The 22881-nt window shown below is 38.8% G+C and overlaps 1 protein-coding gene across 2 annotated transcripts in view; it reads left to right on the top strand.

The window, feature by feature from the left end:
• The window catches only part of lrrc4cb (leucine rich repeat containing 4C, genome duplicate b), a 45426-nt gene extending 24261 nt beyond the window's left edge, over positions 1–21165 (top strand). For both annotated transcript variants that reach the window (XM_084950585.1, XM_084950503.1), the window contains one exon: positions 16276–21165. In XM_084950585.1, the coding sequence (XP_084806711.1) occupies positions 16303–18189 (1887 nt within the window). In that variant the 5' untranslated portion in view covers positions 16276–16302 and the 3' untranslated portion in view covers positions 18190–21165. The remainder of the gene's footprint in view (positions 1–16275) is intronic.
• The last annotated feature ends 1716 nt before the right edge of the window (positions 21166–22881 follow it).

Below are 22881 nucleotides of genomic sequence, written 5' to 3'. Positions count from 1 at the left end.
AAATAATCGTCTGTTCATATATAAACATTTTTTTTCTGGGTATCTTATGCAACACATTTACATATTTCTATTTTGGATGCATTCTCACCTCAGACAGATGTCACCCTGTGTCCTTAAATGCACCAAGAGAGACCTGACACCTAGTCGCAGCCTGCACCTAAGCATGATTTATAAAAGCCTGAAGCCCCCAGTACTAAAAAACAGCGCTCTTAAATATTGTACATAGAAAACCAGTCTATCATGGTTCTTTCCATTTTGGAGCGGGCTCTGATTTTAATTACTATACATGGTGAATTAGCTAATGAATAATGAATGGATTCCTCACACTAAGTGCTCTGACTGCTAATGCACTTGCGGTTCGCTCACTCTACAACCCCCTCACACACTGCCAATGTTGCTTTCTGATTCTGTCTCTCTCTTTTTTCTTTCCTTTTTTTTTCTACCCCCTTCTCCCAAGTCTGATTCACACACACACAATTTCTTCCCATCTCTGCTTTTCTCACTCTCACTGAGATTTGATTAGATTTCCTTCTGTAAGGAATTATTTAGTGATGAGAGTAGAGAATGAGAAGGAGACAGAGAAATGCTTCAGGATAGAGGGAGGCAGATAGTGGTTCTCAGGGGAGTGTGGGAGAAGGAGAAAGGTGCTTCGAGGAAAGAGAGTGAAAAAACACTAGGATTAAGGTGCACTGGAGCTGCAGATATGCAGACAGAGACCAAGAAAGACAATGTCCTCCATGTGCTCTTACGGTAAGAAGAAAAAAACACAAATATGTGTCTTAAATAGTAGGAAAATGGATGTAACACTGAGTCATACAAGCTGAGGATTACTGTGTGCTATTTTTACACTGATGGTGATAATACATAAACTGCATTTTTGTGTGTTTTCCACATGTCTGCATGAGCTTCTTCCATGTGCTTCAGTTTCCGCATGCAGTCCAAAGGCGTTAGGTCATGTTAGGTGCCCTAGAGACTCCAAAGTGCCTGTAGGTGCGAATGTGTTTCACTGTCTATATGTGTTAGCACTGTGATAGACTGGCAGCCTGTCCATCATGGTTCTCACCCATGCATGATGGGACACACTTCAACTCCCTTAGGCACTTAATGCAACAAGTGTACAGAAAATGGCGTCATCTGTTTCATGGTTTTGTCCTTTTTCCCCCCTGCATAACAAAATATTCCCAAGTACTTTTAGTTATAAAAAGTTTCTGACGCTGTTTCGAAAGACTGGGCGCAATGGAAACACACAAAAAGGGGAAAAAAAGAGTCAATAGTTTTAGTAACACATGGTTTTGTCCTTACAGCTTCATCTAGTGCCTGTTGTTGGTTACGGTGTTGCTGACTGATATCAGAATTAATTCTCTGAGTTTTGATTTTCCATCTCGAAGATAGTTTTGAATCACAGCTGGCATCTGTTTTAGACACACACACAAAATCAAACAATAACACTGACCTACCAAGTACAACAAAAACAAGTAATGAATTTTAGCTGCTATGTGGACATAAAAGCTAAAAGGAAAAACATTATATGCAGGAAACCAAAAGCAACAGCAGATAACCAGAAACACAACCACACAGAATGCTCAAGTTGCTCCAAATCTGCTAAATAAATAAGCTAGTGTTGGTTTTCAAGCAAATTTATCATTACCATTTATCAAAAAAGAGTGGGAGTTTATGGTTAGATTATTATTGATCTCCTGTATCGGTCTATCATAAAAGTGGCACCATCTAAACACAATGCATGTTCAAGCATTTGGAGATGTACTGATTCCTCATAGACCAACGTATTACTTGTTCTCAGGAAATCTGGTGACAATTAGGATTCAATTATTTAGTTTTGTAATTACGCCAATCCAGTGACAAATCATTTTAGAGCTTTAGAGATTAAGGTGGTCAACCTGTAGCTGTCATGTTCTTGTCAGCTAGCAGCAAATGCATTTCTAAAGTCAGTGGGGAATTTGCTGTGTCTCCAGCATAATATTATACTGTGTAGGGCAACTGTAAGCCTACAGCTGACTGACATAAACTGCAGTCATAAAATTCATCCATATATTTTTCTAGCATCATGAATAATTAAGAGGACAAAGTAGACATTTGTTAACAAATGCAAAGACAAATAGTGTGTCAAGTGGCTACATGGCTGATTCAAACAATCTCACATCAAAGGGTTGAATAACAAGCTACTCAGATGAGTAATAATCAGCATCACAGTGGCTGGACAGCTTTGCCTCAGGGTGACCAGGATTTAATATAAATAATATCAAACACGTAAAGATAACCCAAGGCCATTTCAACTTTGTAATGCCAATGGCCCATCACTGGTTAATGCGTGTCGGTTAACAACTGTTGCACTTTTCAGGTTAACTTAATGTCCAAGATAGAGTGCCATAATTTCATATGCTTCTTAACTTAATGTAAATGTTATTGTTATCACTATAGTGACATAAGGCCAAGCATTAGGTATATTAAATATGTTATATCACAAAAAGCCATGAAAAGAAAGCAATACAATCAGTAGTAAAAGTTTTGTCTCCCCATTAAATGTCTCCTGTGTCAGTTTGTGTATTACATTCATAACTTTGTTCATTTTCATCTGTAGATACTTTTTTTTTTCTTTAAAGATAAAATTGGAATAAAACTGAATAGAATTTCAAATGAGCAGATATCACATTTGTTTGTGGTTGTGGCGTTGTGTCGGCACCAAAGATACAAAAGAGGAAACAGATAGCGAGGACAAACAAGGACAAACTCATTCGGAAACATGTTTTTGAGGAGATACTAATTTCTGACACAGCACCAATTTGTAACAGCTTATTAGCATACCAGCTGAAACTTCTCACCACGAACAAATAATGAAAGAAAAACATGATGGACTGCCATCTGCATCCTGTCAACACCGGCTACACGCAATCAGTCAGCCATCAGAAAGTGCTAACACAGTCCTTTACCTAACACAACCACAACTAGTCTGTTCAGCAAAAGGCTGGATATATGAAATAAGTTAACATGTCCTCAACCACCTTAAAAAAGGAGGCAGCGATCTTTAGAATCCAGCAAATCCTAATCCAACATGGTAAATCCCAAGTGACCATATAATATATGGCTCATGAGTATTTGTCATCCTATTGGTACATCTGGGCCTTTGTGCAACACTTTGTGCACAGTGTAGATCCACTTTTTACAGAATAGCTGACTGCCACTTGAATAACAGCATTTTCCCCGCTTTGATTTCTGCCTGACTGTAAGACGGTCTCCCACCAAGCGCAATGCATTCACTGCTGAATTATCAAAGCAGATTAACATAGAGGGAAGAAAAGAGAAGGCAGAAGAGGGGAGGAAAAAAAATCTAAATCATTCCACTGAGAAAATGTCTGCTCTTCAGCTTTCATTTATTGAGTCCAAATATATTGGATGGCGGTTATTTTTAAACAGACCTTAATCCTCTGCTCACCCTTCACTGTGAGGTAGATAATTATAGTAATCTGGTCGAAGGGAATTTAATTTCCAAGCTGAAGATCGTTGCAGTGGGATGGACTAGCTGCTTTATGAAAGGAATTTAGTGTTCTATAATATCAACAGCTACACATATGCAAAACGGAGCATTGTTCAGGGTCTATTTTTGCAATTATGATATATTAATTAGCACTAATGGTGGCAGGTACCCATATGTGACCACAAGGCACATGGCAGGTATATACTTTGAGAGAAATCACTGAAAATTACTCATTGTTCTTTCTGTTCTGTATAGAGGACTAGATTGCCTTTAAACTAAGACAACCGCATAGCGCTCTCCTAATATTCACTTTAAAGGAAAATCAAACCTCCACTAAGCTTCTCTCATGTTGAAAATTTCTTTGAAGATATTCCAAGTAGAAGAGATTTGAGATGGCCCTTCCACTGTAACCACACAGGGAAGTGCTTGTATTGCACATGTACTTGTCCTGCCCTTGAGCAAGTCAGTGATTCCCCACAGACTTGCTGCCAGCTCCAGGGGCGCTTTCTGTGAAGATGACCCTACGCTCCGACCTCCCTGGGGGGAGCAAAGTGAAAAGAGAGCTTCACTGCAGGGATCAATAGAAGTATCACGCTGTTGTCACTTTATTCAAGTCAGTTAAGCAATTTGGGAAAGAAGGGCTTAGCTTGCGCTTAATCCTTGACCAAGATATGCACACATGATTTTTTCTGTAACTAGTACGGGATTTAGTGCGAAAACAGTAAACGTGATTTACATTTGCCATGTTCTCTTCTCACAAAGTTGTGATATTTTGTTTCATGCCTGCATTCTTCTCTTTGCTGAAATATTTAATTGTGTAATGTTGTATAAACAGCTGACTTACAGTCTCGCAGGTGCACATTGCATGCATCTTCATGGAAGCATGTAGATAATTGGATGCGTGTCCACTTTAGAATATTCAGATGATGAAGCCCATTAAATATACAGTACATATGTTTCCTTGTAGCTTTCATCTTGGACATTTTCTAAGAGTCCAAACATGATAATGAGTGCCTGGGTCTGCCCCCAGAGTGCATGCAGATCTGAGCCCAACCAAAGTCTCACACGGAAGTAATTCACCACTCTTGAATCAAAGCCGTTAAATCCTCTTTAAATTTTTTAACAAAGTTCTGTTCAAAATTATATATTAATGCTAGTCAGGAGTTGTGTGTCAGCTAAGGCATGTCAAGAGGAGCAATTTATTTCTGTTTGTTTCTATGATTTCTTTATTCTTCTCTCTGAATGAAAGCTTACTGTGTGACGGTTTGATGAGTGAAAATGAAAACACTGCAGCCATAAAGATGCGAATGTAGTTTAAAATTTGATCCATAGCTGATGCATGTTATTGTATTTAAATGCTATGTAGGTATAATAACAGACATTAAAAACTAGAGAGAGAGAGAGAACCACTATTAGAGAACTTCTTCAAAAATCAGAGTGCTTTCTTTTTAAAACCACCAAAACATTAAACCTCATCCAGTTGTTTAGCAGGCATATCGCTATTGTAGTGAACATGTGTCAAAATTCCAAAAGAGGTTGACATTTGAAAATCTTTCATATAATCTCCCATACTGTATGCAAACCCATATTTTATTTGCAATAGAACACAGAAAATGTATCAAATTTAAACTGAGAAAATTCACCATTTTCAGAGAAATATTTGCTCATTTTGATTTTGATGGCACAAATACAAGACCAGTTTCTGGACTGGGGAGAGGAACATTGTCCCTTTCTTGTCTGATATTCTGACTCCTCAGCAGTCCTGGGTCTTCTTTGTTACATTTTTTGTTTTATGATGAGCCAAATGTTTTCAGTAGGTAAAAGGTAGGCACTGCAAGAAGGGCCGTTCAACACCCAGGCTCTTCAGTTTTGAAGCCCTGTTGTTGTAATAGCTGCAGTATTTAATGTACAATTCCATTTCCTGAAAAATATGTTTATGTGAAATCTGTGAATACCTTTCAGCATTGATGGTGCCTTTCCAAATGTGCCAGGTGCCAAGCTAATAGAGACAAATGCACCCATATACCATCAGAGATGTGGGCTTTTGAACTGAGCACTGATAACAAGCCGGATGGTCCCTCTCCTCTATAGCTCAGAAAGCAGTGCCCACGTTTTGTTCTGTAAGTGTTCCTGAGCCCATGTAGTGATTTTCATGACAGAATCATGACTGTTTTAATGCAGTTCTGCCTGAGGGCTCAAAGATCACGGACATCCAATATCGATTTTCAGCCTTGTCTCTTACACATAAAGATTTGTTCAGATTCTCTGAATATTTTGATATTATTTACTGTAGCTAATTCTTCACAACTTTATGGAATATTATTAAGAATGTGTTCACAATTTGTAGATGCAGTTTTCTGTCCACCTTTACTTCTGAGAAATTACCTATCAAAGATGCTCTTTTTATACCCAGTCATGTTACTGACTTGTTGCCAACTAACCTGATTAGCTGCAAAATGTAAAATTCCTCCAGCTGTCTTTCTAGTACCTTACATGTCCTTACATGTCCAGCCTTTTCTTGCCCCGTATGAACTTTTTTGAGATGTTGCACTGTCATTAAATTCAAAATGAGCTAAAATATTTTATAAAATAAGTTGTATTGTGAATATTGGAAGGGTATATTTGGCGAGTGAGACGTGTTAGGTTTGTGTGCTAGGCATGCTTTGCTCCATTTGTGGCTTTTGACCCATTCATTTCAAAAGAAGGTTGGTTTTGTTGGCTCAGAATAACTGCCCAGAGGCTTTCCCAAGATCGATGGCAAGACTTGCTTATAGAATGGCTTGGATAATAATCTCTAGTAGGGAGTAAAAAAAGAGGCATATATTCAGTGGCATCTTTTCAGTCCTGCTATTGCTGTTTTGACATAGTGGTTTTAGGCGTTTGTGGGTCTGTGAGCAGTTACTTTTTTGTAATATTGACATTTTATTTCATCAATTAAAACAAAAATAACTATATCAAATCTGGGCGTCTTTTTTAAGAGTGGTGTTTCTATGAAAATATCTTTAAATCTAACAGAATAGCTGTGATTCTACACAAAGCCATAGATTTTAAAGACTATTCTACAATTATACACTATTAAAGTAAACTAAATAGTAATTGTGTGAACACATATATTCTAACTAGCATTTTCTGCTAAAAAAAAGAACAAAAAAACGTGAGACTGTAATAAGACCAATCTCAATACCAACTGTGCCTCAGGATAGGGACCTGTGACCACATAATGGTCTCGGCTTTTCGCTTATTAGAGATGTGTGAATGACTCCTCACATACCCACAGACAAAGGCCAGAATCCATGGAAGGGATTTCGAATGAAAGACAGTAGCACACTGATGGGCAGCAATCTTAAACAAAAGAACAAAAGACTGGCCCACGTATAGTGTCATCTGTTGTCACTATCCTTTTGCCCCAGTGTGAACACAAAAGCTCCCGAGAGAACTGCCTCCAACTTCTGCTATTCAGTCAATTTGCAAACTAGAATGGCCGGAATTCATTGGCAAAGAGCTGTGACTGAACAGAAGACACTTCAATGAACTAATCCCTTCAAGCACTCTGCATTTTGGAGGGAGTGGCAACCTGCCAAGAGTGGCCAATGAAGCTACATCGCTATTGTGTCATTTTTAATGCAACACTGTTGTCTTTCTTAATACTAACAATGAATGACAGCATTTTAGAGGCATTAGAATACCACTATATTAGTGATTTCCCACTGTGAGGTAGAAATCTCAAGGATTCTGGTAAATTGCAAACTTTATCCATGTCTGTGAATATTCGTAATTTACAGCGTTACATAATTAAAACACAGTTTCCTGGCCCTCTGCCTTGAGCCTACAAACCTAAAAGAAATTGCGTTCACTTAAAACATTTGGAAATGCATACAGTGTAACGAGCATCACTGTAATGTGAAACCTTTTTAATGGTTCATCTTTTAAATGAAGAAACAAAATCATTCTGTATTCTTTTGCTGGTAGCACAACTTCTCTCCTTACTACATCACTGCTCACACAAAGAAATCTTATGTCATACTGTACTAATAAAGGAATATATGAGGTTTGTGCAGATCCTTATTCAGTCACCAATGCTGGCTGTGTGTAGTCAGCCAACCTAGCACAGACTGCTACCTTCCTTTATGCACAGCATGTGGAGAGAATCTGCTTCTTCACAGTTTTCTGGTTACCAAATCTATTTTTTCCACTGAGAATGTTAATCCATATGTGTGCAACCAAGTATCAAGACTGACACCACTGCTTGAGTCATACTAACATACTGCACTGTGCCATGTTTTCATTTAGTTTAATCATCCCCGACTCTGCCCCGATGCCCTTCCACCTACAGTTGGCCAGTCCTGCAGATCTCTCTTTAGAAGCGCAGTCATGGGAGCAGATTGGTGGGTTAGACAAGTGACACGAATACTAAGAGCGCCCTCATATTCAGTCAGTCTGCCACCTAGGGCATCCTGTCTTAATCCCTTTGCAGAGACCAGACAGAGCCTTGGCAGAGTGCATTTGAACATGGAGGTCCCTGCAGATTATTTAGCTCATGTAATTATTATAATGGAGGCAGCATAAGGTAATACGTGAATAGGAATTTAATTATCACTTGAAAGGTGTTTCTTTACCCTCTTGCTTGGCACATGTTAGCAATCTTCCTCTAGTTACCTGAAACTGTCCCTTTCTGCAGAAGGGATAGGGACAGAGCCGTGACCCAACCAAGGTTCATGTTTTTGAACCGATTGTGGCTCAAGAGTTGGGAGTTCGTCTTGTAATTGGAAGGTTGCCGGTTCGAGCCCCGCCTCCGACAGTCTCGGTTGTTGTGTCCTTGGGCAAGACACTTCACCCGTTGCCTACTGGTGGTGGTCAGAGGGCCCGGTGGCACCAGTGTCCGATGTGAAAGTCTGAAAGATACAAATGAAAATGTTTTCATAATAGAAGTGAATCAAACCATTGTTCTTTTTGACCTGCACCAAGATTGCTCCCTTTAGTTAGCACGATGTTTCCCATTTGGCCCTGACCACAGTACTTAGAAAATTCTGTGCCTGTAATTTTGGTTCAGAAAAAAATGAAAAGCACTTAAGTCAACAGAGTCAGAAGTAAAGTATCCTAAGGCACATACAAAACTCTATATAACAGGACACTGTTTAACAACCACAACAGGCAGTGTGGTTACATGAATAACTGCTGCAGTTAACAACAGTCACAGAAGCAAGCTTTCTTAAGGCCTTTACACACTGGACGCGGACTGTTCTTAATGCAGTCATTCGCTCTGACTGATTTCACTGGACCAATTTGCGCCATTTATTTTTTTCCGCCCAAGCTGGATTTGTCAGTTCCAAATAAACTCATATAACCAATCATACCACTGCATTTGGCAACAAGTGCGCGCTTAGCTCAAAACACGCACCATTACTGAAGACACAAATACCTCAGACACACAGCTAGATATTGCTCCGGGTCATTTGGGTCTCTGAAATAATTTCTCTGCCTCTTTAGATGCGGTCCCAACTCTGCCATCAAGTTCAAACTGCCCCAGTGACATCCTGAAATATGTGCGTCTGTGATCCTGGATCAGACCGTGAAATTCTCCCTGCTGCTTTTGAGAACTGGATGAATGCAGAATTTCTATTTCTTCTGTTTCTTGTTTAGAAACATGTATTGATAACATATGCTTAGAATAATGTTTATCATTATTGCTGTGAATGAGCTAATGAGTTGCAAGACTTTTAATTTTTTATCTTAAATCTTTGTGTAACTTTGATACACAGAGGTTTTACATTTCAAAACTCCTCTTATACAACATGTAACAAATTTATTAGACCACCACCCAGTTTTAGGTTTATACCGCAGCTGTCCTAAATTAACAATATTGGTTATTATTAAAATCCTTTTTTATGATTCTGTAATGATGAATCCACCGATATACTCAACTGAAAATAATATGTTTAATGCTAAAACGTAATTACAGTTGTTATTCATGAAGTTTCAAATTTACTGTTTTACAAAAAAGCATTAAGCATCTTAATAATATATATTATATTATATTATATTATATTATATTATATTATATTATATTATATTATATTATATTATATTATATTATATTATTAAGATGCTTAATTACAGTTATTTACTTGCATTCCTGAACAGAAAATTTTGTTTTAATGGTTGCATGTTATACTTGATTAATTTCTGAGTACTCAGAGGAGCCCAGTGTACCGGCTCCAAATTGAGTATAAAACTGTGAACTGAGTTCAGGGAGTTTAGTTATTTTTAATTTTAAAAACATTTTTGACAGATTTTTAAAATGTTTGTGTTTTCTTGTTTTTATAACAGGTAAATTTGACACGCAATACAACATTTCATCATATCAGTTATTTTACGGCACTTTCAGAACTGCAGTTGCAAAGTGAATTATGCTAATGCAAACAAATTGTGGTCAGACCAGAACTCATACACCAATCATCAGTCTATAGGGAAAAAAGGGCTGGTTTCCTGATAACTGTTATCACATTCCTCACAAGAAACAACAGATTAATTAAAATTGTCTTTTGTTCTGTTTTCAGAAATAATATCACCACACATTGCCTGATGGCAAAGGAAAGCGTCCCTATAAGTTTCTGTCCCCACAGTGATTGTCTGTCTAACTATAATTTCAATTCAATTCAATTCAATTTTATTTATATAGTGCCAAATCACAACAAAAGTCGCCTCAAGGCGCTTCATAGATGGCAGATGGCAGTTTGATTGGTTTCAATTCTGCCTTTCTTTTAATTTAATCTCTTCTATCACAGACTGGAGAAAATGAGCCTGGTCATCAAAATACGTGATGATTTTCAATAATATGATGCCATCTGGGAGCACCGCTCCCCCTGAAGGGATGGCAGAGGTTAAGCTTTGGGTCAGAGGGTCAGCTGTACCACCTTTGCTCTCGTGAGACTGAGATTATTGTCCGTTTCCATTTTGTGCACGGAGCAATCAAAGTTTGCTTAGATGGTTATAGATTAGATTTTACCTACATTCACCAAAATACTGGTGACATTTATGCAAGGGTAGAATAGAATAGAATAGAATAGAATAGAATAGAATAAAAAAGCCCTTTATTGTTACTGTACATGTACAACAACATTGTGGATTATTATAATTGTGGTTATTATTGTTGACTAAAACAGGTTGTGAAAAATATGTATAAAAAAGTATAAAAATTAACACAAATAAAGACTTAAACTAAATCTTAACACTTTCAGATAATGAACCAAAAAAACCAAAGAGAAATAAAACTAATGATAAAATGCAGTCGTACTACAACTTTGTATCTGCGTTAATGAATTACTATATTTGTAGTGCCCTCGTGACCTTGAACGTCAGTAGATGGATAGGTTAATAGATTCCTCGGGTTTATGTGTTAAGTCAATGTGTTTGCAAGGTTGTTTTTGATTTTTCTTCTCCTTAGAGGCCAAAACCAATCAATCAATGCTGCTTTAGGATGAAAAAGGGGTCAGTGTGAACACTTTTAACTTTAATAAGTCTAGAGTGCTCCTGCAGTCGTCAAAACATCCTTTACCCTATGGCTATATAGAGCCATTCCATCTAACGCCCTGTGCTCGTATCTCCACATAAGACTAGGAAGAAAATCAAAGCTTAACCTTCTACTACTACTTTTTTTTTTCATGTCTAAAGCCAAATCTGCAACTAAATGTCCTTCTAACACAATGTGAATGATGTGAATTACATCTCCCATGCAATCAGAAACACATTACCTCAAACCTACTTTAAAATGTTATTTTGTGGCTTCATATCGTCAAGGAGTGCAGTTTTTTTTTCCGGGATGTTTCTTCTATCACGTGCCCGTTCCACCAAATATATTTACATTTTGCTTAACTCAGATGTGTGTCTGCCCTGTTCTGTTCTGGCCATTTTACTCATGATCTTGAAGGTAATCCAGAATAAAGGGTGTAAAGAAATAATCAACATCAAAATGTGGTCTTTCTGTTTTCATGACTCTGACTTCACTGTATTGGGAGGAGTGGATTGGAAGTCAGAGCAAAGAGCTGCTTGGTCAACAACTGACCCAGCCAGGCAAATACAGGCAATTAAAAACAAGTGGAGTAAATGACAGATGTGGTGCTAAGCAATACATGCAACATCTTCAGCGAGGCCATATCCTAGATCCAAGGTTTAAAAATCGCTACATCAAGCAAGCTAGAAATTATACCAAAAAACATATTGGATCAAATCAAACCAATAGAGTGAAAAATGTTCAAGAAAACATTTCTCTTTCAGTGCTGAGACACAACCAGCCGTCATTTCCGTTCCTCTTGTAAGAACAGCATATGACTGATAAGTCAGCAGCACCTGGCAGCATGTGTAGATTTATTTCCCTAACACCAGCACTGAGAGCACCGAGGCCAAAATGGAGGAAGGCGAATTGCCTTTCTTTCAGGTTAAGCGAAAACTGGAGAGTGAAGCACTTCCAGTCTGCATGTCAGTGATGGCCGCTGGTTATGATGGCCTTCAGTGCCAGATTTTAAAACTGCCCCCCTCCTCCCCTCCTTATACCCTCTGGGACAAAAAATGCATGCCAGCGTGCACACGCACTGCAGCAAAGAGAGAAATGTTTTATTATGTTGGATTTAAAAGTCTAGTAGTCTTCCTACTGACAATATGTAGTGGCACAAACACAGTCACGCTTGCAAAAATCTAATTACTAACTCAACATAACAAGTAATTATTTTCAGGATGTTTACATATACATATAGGCTACTAATGTTTATGTCTGATCAGCATAAGAACACTTCAGGCACAACACTGGATGCCTCACTGGATATTAGCACACATTTCACACTGTATTCCAGTCGTTTATCAAATGGGTCATTGTTTTAATTATTATTTAAGCTAAATATCACTTTTTTCAGTTCACAGTTTTATTTATGACATGTTAGAAAGTAAAGAACATTGTCCAGACCCAAATGTGCTGTGGTCAGCTTGTTTTAGATGTTAGTATTGTTTTAAATGATCAAGTATTCATTAATCAGTAGTCATTCAAAATATTTTGGATGACTACTGAAGAAAATTTGACATGTTTAATTTATTAGATAATTTGCAGGAAGAACATAAATCATAACAGATTACAATTCTGCAAATAATTCATATACATGTAGAGAAAACAGTCACAGTAGGTATTGTCATTGTAGTTTTAACAGTCCACTCTTGATCACTGTTTGAGTAAGGTTTGCAAATCAAAGAAATGTTTCTGTATGTGCAAATCGTGAAAACTTTAAACAGTAAAATTTTACAGATATATCATTACTCGTCCTTGGAATGTGTGGAAGATATTTTTGAAAATGTAAATTTCTAAATCCATATCATCCTTGTTTAGCATACTGATGTGTGTTATGTTGCTTATGGGGTGCAGGTTGTTGTATACGTATGCTAATATAACACTTTAATAATATGGCACTTTCAAAATGTGTGAGACTTTCAAACACTGTTTGTTTTGTCCAAATCTAAGGCACATTGTCTATGCTCAGGTCTTCTAAGACCCAGATGGCCTGTGAGGTTACACAGCAGCACAAACGATGTTAAAAGCAAGAGATGCAACAAACGTATGCAAATACAATGAATCACTAATGCATTGAATGAATTAAGAAGATGATATTCAGTTCATCAGACAGCCCTGTCCGTGGCCACAGGCCTCTTTTATCCAGCACGATGAGAGACTTGCCACATTTCATATCACTCCATATTTTATCCACTCTATCAATTTCATATAGACCAGATCAACTGCAAATGGCTGATTAGTAATTGTCTAATGAACAATGTGATTTTGTTTTTGGTTTGACTCACTCTTCCCTAATGCTGTAAGTTAATAATGCAATAATATAGAAGACAGTTTTTTTCTTTTTATTGTTCTTTCAGCTGGCTTTAGTTATTGTACCATTACATTTAATAAAGACAGACTGAAAGTGTAAATAACACACAGAGTGAAATCAGCTGTGGGAAATCAGTGTGATGATCTTAAGACAAACATGAGATCGACACAGCGCTTAATGAATGTGAGCTTTTATTTTTTAATTTTTTTTGTGGAAAAGTGGAAATGCAAATGTGCACAACACAATTCAAAGTTCCCCCTTACAACTCAGAGGGGAACAGCTGCCAACAAATGCAAATGATCCGTAATGAAACGTTTCTTGTTGCATTTCATCCTCAAAGATTCCCGTCAGTTTGATTTGTGCTGAGAAGTTTTAACATATTTATTCTCATATTCACTAATTTAGACTACAAAAGAGATAATTTTTTCCAAGTAGTACTAAATTTCTTGACTGGAAAGCATTCAGTGTCTAGACATCTGTGCCAAGCTTGCTTCCCCAGCATGTGGAAATGTCCGCGATAACACATTTTCCTAGTCAGAGTAAAATGTTGTTGTTTCAAGTGTGCAACACTGACAGACTCTAATCATCTGACATTGTAATTTAAATGCTCTCCTCGCTGTGTACACCTTGATTGAGACATATGTTACCCTAGCACTTTTCCAACAAACTCATTATAACAAATGCATTTGGCAAATCACTGTGGTGTCACACACAATGCCAGTGGCGGCTGGTGCAGAAGCAGTAAAGTAAGGGTGGGTGTGTTTTTATGTTGCTGGCAGGATTTTAGATGTAAGCAGCCACTGCTTTCAGTGAGTCTGAATACATGTTGAGCGAGCCTAGATGAAATTAATCCATGCAGTGTTGCAGCAACAAAGGCAGGAAGGATGTTGGTAGTGTTTTCCTTTCCTTATGCAATATATGTCCCATCTCTTCATGGAATGAGACATCCTGTGCTGATAAAACTGGTTTTAGATCAAGTGCTTTATGAATAAGGCATGTGACCGAAAGGTACAATCACTTCAGGAGTGGCAATGACATGCTCTTTTCTTTAAGCATTCAAGTGGAAGTGCAAACTGTGATGTTTTATTGACAGCAAATAATCAGTATTAGTGTGTTTGCCATGTCTGACATTTTCTTCTCTTAGGTGGCAGTGCAGGGTTGTTGTAATTCCAGCCGAACAAAATGAGCTCCTGCCAGTGGGAGGCCTTATTCGATCTGATTCCCCAGCAGAGGCACGTCTCTCCACAGCCTCACTACATCACAGCTATCATGACAGACTGGCTGGTGCAAAACCAAGCCACATGTAGACTCATTGCTACTGATTAAGTCAGCCACTCATCCTCACCGGAGAACATTTCCGCCTCAGTTAACAATTTTTTACAGTTTAGAAAACACCTGTCATAATATACTTGTTTCTCCGTGCTCGTGGGTTGATGGAAAGAGATGATTAACAGATAACTTCACTTGGAAGAGCCAGGAAGAGACAAGGAGAATACTTAAATCTAAGGAACCAGTAGGCAAGGTTAATGTTTTTTGCAAAAGTCAAGAGTGCTTTGCTGTTGGTGAACCCATTAAGTGCAGTTAAGGATGACGTGTGTATCACTTAACAGCAGAGGTTGACACAATGTTGCCAAACCTATACTTTCTCCACATGTCGGGTAGGTTTGTTATACTGCATGTACGACTTTATTGTAGGGTACCATCTTTGGGGGGGCAGAAAAAATGAGTGGCAATAACATCATATCCACACTGCAGTGTAAAAGTGGGAGGTACGGGCTGTGCTTTACTGTATGTGTATGAATCTTGTGGTCTATTTTTATCTTCAGCATGTTCAGGCATATTCTTAAAGTAGATCTGTTGGGTGACTGGATTAATATAATCCAATTTAATCTAATCAAAGATAGCAGAGTAACGAGTTTCTTGTTAGTCACTTGATTTTGGATATAAGAAATTTTGCTATAGTTATTTAATGACAGTATAAGACCTCTTCACACTCTTGAGCCATAAATTGGATCATAATAAAATGTAAACAGGGCTGGGACGCTGTTTTAAATAAGGAAAAAGTAGTAATTGTGTAACACTTTTTTAAAGCCTTACTTAAAGATCATTTTCAAGCTTTGGAGTAAAAACAAAATTAAATTAAATGAAACCTGCTGCGTATCATATAACCTATAGCACAGTTTTAACCAAGAAGAAATTGATTTTTTTTACATACCTTTTTTTAGTAGTGTTTTGGACAGAAAGTAATTTTAACTGTCGTTCATATAGTGTGTTTGACAGTGCCGTGCCATATTCACTGAGCACAATGCCTTGGTGTTACTGACATGTCTTCCACTGAAAAAAAAAATGACTCCAGTGGATTGCAATTCTTTTGAAATTTTTATGACTAAGGCTTTTTATTCTATTAAATAATTTCTGTCTTATGGTGTCAATGAGAAGGGGGCTTACAAGAAATTTGCAGGTCGGGCTCTGATGGGATGCAGATACTAAGTTCTCATTTTCCATTTTCAGTCTCCAGTGTAGATGTGTCGGCTTCTGTGAAGCTTGAAAATCTGGGACAGTCCAGAGTTAAGGAGCTAAAAAAATACTTGTGTTTCAATACACAAATGAGTAATACTGACAATTAATTTAGGCTTTGAATTCTTGATCTTGTTGTTTCATTATTCTCTGCACAATGTACTGTATAAATTTATTCAACAATTCAGTCGAAATGCCAATAAAGAATGAAAAACAAATGCCTATTACAATTTCTCAGAGCTTGAAGTTCCACCTTTGTGCCATTTGTTTCATGTGACCAAACAGTCTAAATATACAAAGATATTCAGTTTGCCTTCATACATGATAACAACATGTGCAATGTATTGCCGGCTACTTTTTCTGGTACTTAATGTTATTCTTTTTTGCTTCTTCTCGTTACAGAGAACACAAACAGCGGATGAACTATGAATGCTGAACACAATGATCTCTTCCCTCCAGCGCCAGACAATGAGAGGTCGTAGGCTGAAGGGGGCACTATCCAACCCCCTCTTTGTGCTGCTTTTGGCCCTTCAGATCCTGGTGGTGGCTGGGCTGGTTCGTGCTCAGACCTGTCCTTCCGTCTGCTCATGCAGTAACCAGTTCAGCAAAGTCATATGCACGCGCCGCAGTCTAAGGGATGTTCCAGATGGCATTTCTACCAACACTCGCTACCTGAACCTCCAGGATAACCTCATTCAGGTAATCAAGGTGGACAGTTTTAAACATCTGCGCCATCTGGAGATCCTACAACTGAGCAAGAACCACATCCGCAGCATTGAAATTGGCGCCTTCAATGGGCTGGCCAGTCTCAACACCTTGGAGCTCTTTGATAATCGGCTCACGACAATCCCCAATGGAGCATTCGAGTACTTGTCCAAGCTGAAAGAATTGTGGCTAAGAAACAACCCGATCGAAAGTATACCATCTTATGCCTTCAACCGGGTCCCCTCGCTTCGAAGGCTGGATCTAGGTGAGCTCAAACGTCTCTCCTATATTTCTGACGGGGCTTTCAAGGACCTGAGCAATCTCCGCTACCTGAACCTGGGAATGTGCAATCTCAAAGAGATCCCCAATATCTTACCTTTGGTAAGGCTTGAAGAGCTAGAAATGTCAGGTAACCAGCTCTCTGTTATAAAGCCCAGTTCATTTACAGGGCTAGTGAACCTCCAGAAGCTGTGGATGATGCATGCCCAGATTCAAACTATTGAGAGGAATTCCTTTGACGACCTTCAGTCACTGGTAGAGCTCAACCTGGCTCATAACAATCTTACATTTCTACCCCATGACCTCTTCACACCGTTACATCGCTTAGAGCGGGTCCACCTCCATCACAATCCTTGGAATTGCAACTGTGATATTCTGTGGCTCAGCTGGTGGCTGAAGGAAACTGTACCAGCCAATACCAGCTGCTGTGCACGTTGCCATACTCCCTCAGCGTTGAAAGGTCGCTACATTGGAGAACTGGACCACAGCTACTTTCAGTGTGATGTCCCTGTTATTGTGGAGCCACCCAGTGACTTGAATGTGACCGAAGGCATGGGTGCAGAGCTTAAATGTCGTACAAGCTCGGTGACCTCCATCAGCTGGCTCACACCAAACGGCTCACTGGTGACTCACGGGGCCTACAAAGTGCGTTTGTCTGTCCTCAATGATGGGACGCTGAACTTTACTAGCGTCACAATGCAGGACACTGGGACTTACACCTGTATGGTTAGCAACACAGCAGGCAACATTTCTGCCTCCGCTGTGCTTAATGTCACTTCTTTGGACAGCAGTGGAGTGACCTATTTTACCACAGTCACAGTTGAGACCACTGACATGATGGGGGAGGATAGCCAAACACCACTTCCCCCATTTGGCTGGGTGTCTTCCTCAACAACAAAAGGTACTCCTGTTTCTACAAGGACCACAGAGCGGACTTACACCATTCCAGTTCTTGATCCGGAGGGAGAGGGATCCCTGGATGAGGTGATGAAAACCACTAAGATTATCATTGGCTGCTTCGTGGCCATCACACTCATGGCTGCTGTTCTGCTGGTTATTTTCTACAAGATGAGGAAGCAACACAACCAGCAGGATCCCGATGGCCCTGCTTCCTCCATGGAGGTCATTACCGTTGAAGAAGAGCTGGCAGGTGTTGCTGCCATGGAGAGACACCTATCGCTGCCCCCTCTGGAGCACTACAACCACTACAACACCTACAAGAGCTCTTATCACCATCCTCCTATGCTCAGTACCATACACAGCTCAGCCACACAGGAACCTTTACTGATTCAAGCTTGCTCAAAAGACAATGTACAAGAGACCCAAATCTGATTTTAAATTTGACTAAATGTCCAGCATCAGCCGTTACACACTTGGAGTACAATGGACCAAAATGCAAAGATAAAAGAAATTGAATGCCATTGACTCCACAGAGTTGATGTCAATTATGGCGATTAGTCAGCATTTGGCAAAGGGACGACATATGAAACTTTAAAAAGTGTCTTTACAAAAACAAAGATTATTTATTAAAAATATGTCTAGTGGCTAAATGAAGAAAAACAATTTGTGATAGCTTTTTAGCTCACTTTATTTCTCTCTCTCTCTCTCTCTCTCTCTCTCTCTCTCTCTCTCTGTGTAATACCGCACAAGGGAAAGAATGGTTTGCTAAAACGGAAACTGAAAGGTATCAAATGCAGCATTCACTATTTCCATTGGCCTTAAACTCTAATGAATGCAATGCTCTTCATTCACTACTTACATTTTATCTGATAACACGGTTTATTGAAGGACAATGCCCAAGTATTTACAAGCATTTATTTAGTAGTGCAGCACACCAGTTCCAATTTGAAGGAAGTTTATGAAACGTGAAAACATAAAATGACTTTTTCTTTTCCTCGCCATGCTATTCTAGCTGTCACTCAACACAAAATTAGATCTTTTAATGGCACGGCTCTGGATGATATCACAGCGAAGCCAGCGTGCCTGAGGAGCAAAGCTGCCAAATGAGTAAATGTGCATTTCCCCTGTGGCTTCTAAACAACAGCCATATATCCTTCACTTTAATTAAGATTAAGGTCTTGCTCCCACTCCTCCTCCTACTTTTTCTTTACACTCTTGATGCTTTACCTTGACTGTCTTTTTTTTCCGCCTTCACCTCCCCCTCCCTCTTCATACCCCCATGAATTCTCCATGTTGTTGTTTTACCCTCTGTCTTCTTTCTCCTCACTTTCTTCTCCTCCATGTCCTCTTGCTTCTTTGTCTTGCTGTCACGTAGCTCGGGCATGTTCCTCACCCCTCGCCATGTCTCATTTGTCTCGCTTTATCTGCCGGCATGTGCCGCACGATGGCAGAATATTGCTTAGGAAAATGACGGGAAGCATAAGGCTGTGGTCTGTAGCCTCCCTGTTAACCCAGTAATGATCTACGTCCACTCAGTGTCGCATTACCTTGCCATCACCCCAGGGTCACACAAGCTCAGGCGCTGATAGTCCATCTGTTAGAACAGATAAAGAGGCAAATGAGGCTGCTTTGTAATGTAGTGTGACCCTGTCAGACTAAAGCAGACGGAGCTAACATAGTCAGTGAAGCAGCTAGGAACCTGCAACAAAATAAGGGAAGATGGGTTATAGCTCATTAATCTGTATCAGCAGTTCATTTGCAGGCTAACAGAGGAAAGCTGATAAGGAAACAGCACGAGACTTTTTCACTTTCCCTTTACCCAACATCTAACAGGGGGTAGAGGCCTTTGATATTGAAGCGACCCCCACTCGGCTTTTTTTCTTCGAGGAAAACAAACACACACACTCTCTTTGATGATGCATCATTTATAGACCATCAAAACATTGTCTCTCCTGTAGTCTGTTTACGCTCCATTTTTTCATTTAGTCTTTTAACGGAGAAGGCTTAAGGAAAGGGGAAAGTAGAATTGAAAAGTGAAGAACAGCAGTTGGGTAGAGGGAGTCAGACCTATAATGGTCACGAGGGGTCTTCAAACAGATATTGCAGATATGAAGAGAGAGGAGTGAAAAAATAGATAAGAAATAAGGAGGAAAAACTAGCCATCAGCCTGTCGCCATGGAAACAGTGACCTTGTACAGAAAGTAAGAGGAGGTAGATATGCCTTTCGCTTTGGTGTCTGTGCAACAAGCATATTTTAATGTGTCCCACTGGCCACTTCACAAATACATCTAATCATCGACAGAACTGGCAAAATGAAATGTAGTCTTATATTTACAGATGGCTCTGGACGGGATATGACCCACACATGATGTCTCTGCGTTTGAGTTATTTAGTGTAAATTGTCACATGATGTAACCAAAAAAAAAAAAAAAAACAGTTGACAATATAGCTGTCCAGGCAGTTCCACTTGCATTTTTAGCTTTCATCTCTGTGAGGTCTGCTAGAAGTATGAGGGGAACGGAGTGCTGAATATTTAGAAACCTCTCCCGCTCTCTCTAAATGAATTCTTTTGTTTTCTACAATAGCAGTTAGATGGCGAATAACAAACATGACGGAAAATATGCATTTAAAGACTTGGTTATGAGAGAGAAACAGTAACTTCTTCCCCGTCAGGGTTGGAATTTATTGATTGGTAATGCCAGTGAGTGAACCATTCTTTCCCTTTCCACCGTTTCATTTTTTTTCAGTGCTAAATTCCTTTTCAACGCTTTTGGTGGCTTAATGATTCAATGTTGACGCTGGCTACAGTGAAAAAAACAAGGTTCAGATTTTTTTTTATATATATACTTGGGTCGAGGGTTGTGAGTTATTCAGAATGAATGGAATGTCTCTGTATTGGTATTTACTTTAGTTGGACAGTGTAAGATTGAAGATCCTTGAAAGCCAGAATGGATTTAGGACTGAATGCAGAATGTTGGACTTGAAATACCAGCAGAGTGAGCTTGATTTTTGTGCAAAATCCTTAGCCAAGGTGATTCCAATTCTTGTGTGTTATTCTGCCAACTGTCCATGTATGGGGAGGGATACTTATATGTTGGGGACATTCTCTCTCATTTTCAGAGAGAGTATTCATCACACGGTTAAATTTCTACAAAAGGAAAAAAAAAATATTTTCAAAAACACATTGCAAAAAAGAAAAAAAAAATCAGATCATAATTTTACATGTGCTTCGATTGTTTAAAAAAAATGACAAAAAAGAAAAAACAAAAAAGAAAAAAATAACAAGAGACTGTGCTTGTAAGGAGTCCAACTAATTTCCCTGAGGATGATGTTCAATTATTGATACATGAGATTGTAGTTCATACTGTACATGAATACAAATAAAAATTGCAATTCTTTTTTTTTCAATAGATTCCATGGATATATTATTACCAGACATCTTGTCACCATTTTTGCTGTCTTTGTCCCATTTGCACATGAACACATGTAAAGAAAGACTCGAACAAAAGTGATTGCTAAGCAGCTCAAAGAAGTCTGAACTGACAAGAATGCGCTGGAGAAAAAAAAAACCCAAAAACTAAAAAGTACTGTAGCTTATTTTATGAGGTCAGAGGATGGAAGGGGATCTGTTTAAAAGGAAGTGCTTTTTCTGCATTATACATAGCCTTTTGGATTCTTTTATCTAATATGAATCATCCCATCTGTCTGACAGAATCATTTGATTCACGCAAATCTGAGAATTCCTTAACCAATAGCTCAATAGGCTATTCCTGCTCTCTCTGCTGACTCAATATGGTGAATAAAGGATCTCACAGAACCTTAGAGAGTCAGAAGAATACGCTAACAATAGCCTGCGCTACTCTCACTGGCACTTTAAAATGTATTTAATGTCGAATCCGTTAAACCAAATCTCCACCAGAAACAATCGTGGTTGGTGTGAAAAATTACAACAATTCAGTGAAGAGACCGCTTGTCATTATGACACCCACAAATAGCACAAAATGGCTTACAGTCACAACTGCCTTTGGGATTGCTCCATTTTATTCACAAAGTGCTTCTGAGATGGCTGCTCACGTTGTGGTGCAGGAGTCATTCAGACAGGCTTGTACGATTCATCTCGAACGCTAGAATGCCTTTTCTGAGATTATAATTGATTCATTCACCTAATGATTAATTTATTGAGGTGAAACACTCAGATACAGTGAAATGATTTCAAATCCAGTTCTGAAACTGAAAAGTGACCCCATTAATTTCCAGGTTATGTATACTGTATGAAGGCCATTACTTTTTCTTTTTTTTTCAAAAACAGTGAAACAGATGATCATTAATTGAAGTGTGGTTTAAAAAACAGAATACACATGCTGTGAAAACAGGGCTTTATTTTTCACCACACTTGGCTGAGCTCTTTGTCCAAAAATAGGGGAGATTCAGTACGTTGAGCTTAACGAGGAGGACTGCTCCCCTCTTGCTGGTGATGTGTGTGTGGTGCATTCACGGTCTTCTAAAATTGACAGTCTGTTGAAGAGCATTTACAAAAACACTTTGAGTGAAAGAAAATCCTGGAAAACCTCACTATGCTTTCAAGGATAGCCTTTGGTTTTATTTGATTTGGTTTTTTTAAGAACCTTCTGTTTTGTAGTCAATAGTCACAGGTGTCCCATGGGACACAGGTAAATAAGTTAATTAAATATGAGACACCAAGGCCCCTCTAGGTTCATTAAGCACCAACATACTCCTTGGTGGTTAATTAATCCAGGCATGTCTTGAGGAGCCACATTATAATCGATCCTTAATGGTCACTTTAATCTTTCTTTCAGTGCTTGATAAATATCATAAGAAATGTTTTTCTTCTTCAAGGTGATATTGACATATTAGGATAGCCAATTATAAAAATCCCACATCTTTGACACCTGCTGTCAGAGGATCTAGTGGCTTTGTTATCCTGCAAGGACGCATTTTGATTTGGTTACTGGGACAACTTGTCCACCTTAGGCTTCATAGAGACCTAGAAACCATTTAGTGACTTGTGTATGTGTACTCCCTGTTGGGTTGGTGAGTAGTTTTTCCACCTTTGCAATGGGAAATTGGTTGCAAATAAGGTACTGCACCAAAATTCTCTTTGCA

The sequence above is a fragment of the Perissodus microlepis genome, chromosome 1 (assembly GCF_051167445.1).
Source record: "Perissodus microlepis isolate ML-2025 ecotype Zambia chromosome 1, ASM5116744v1, whole genome shotgun sequence".
Classification (NCBI taxonomy): Eukaryota; Metazoa; Chordata; class Actinopteri; order Cichliformes; family Cichlidae; genus Perissodus; species Perissodus microlepis.
This window is presented reverse-complemented; position numbering and strand designations above follow the sequence as displayed.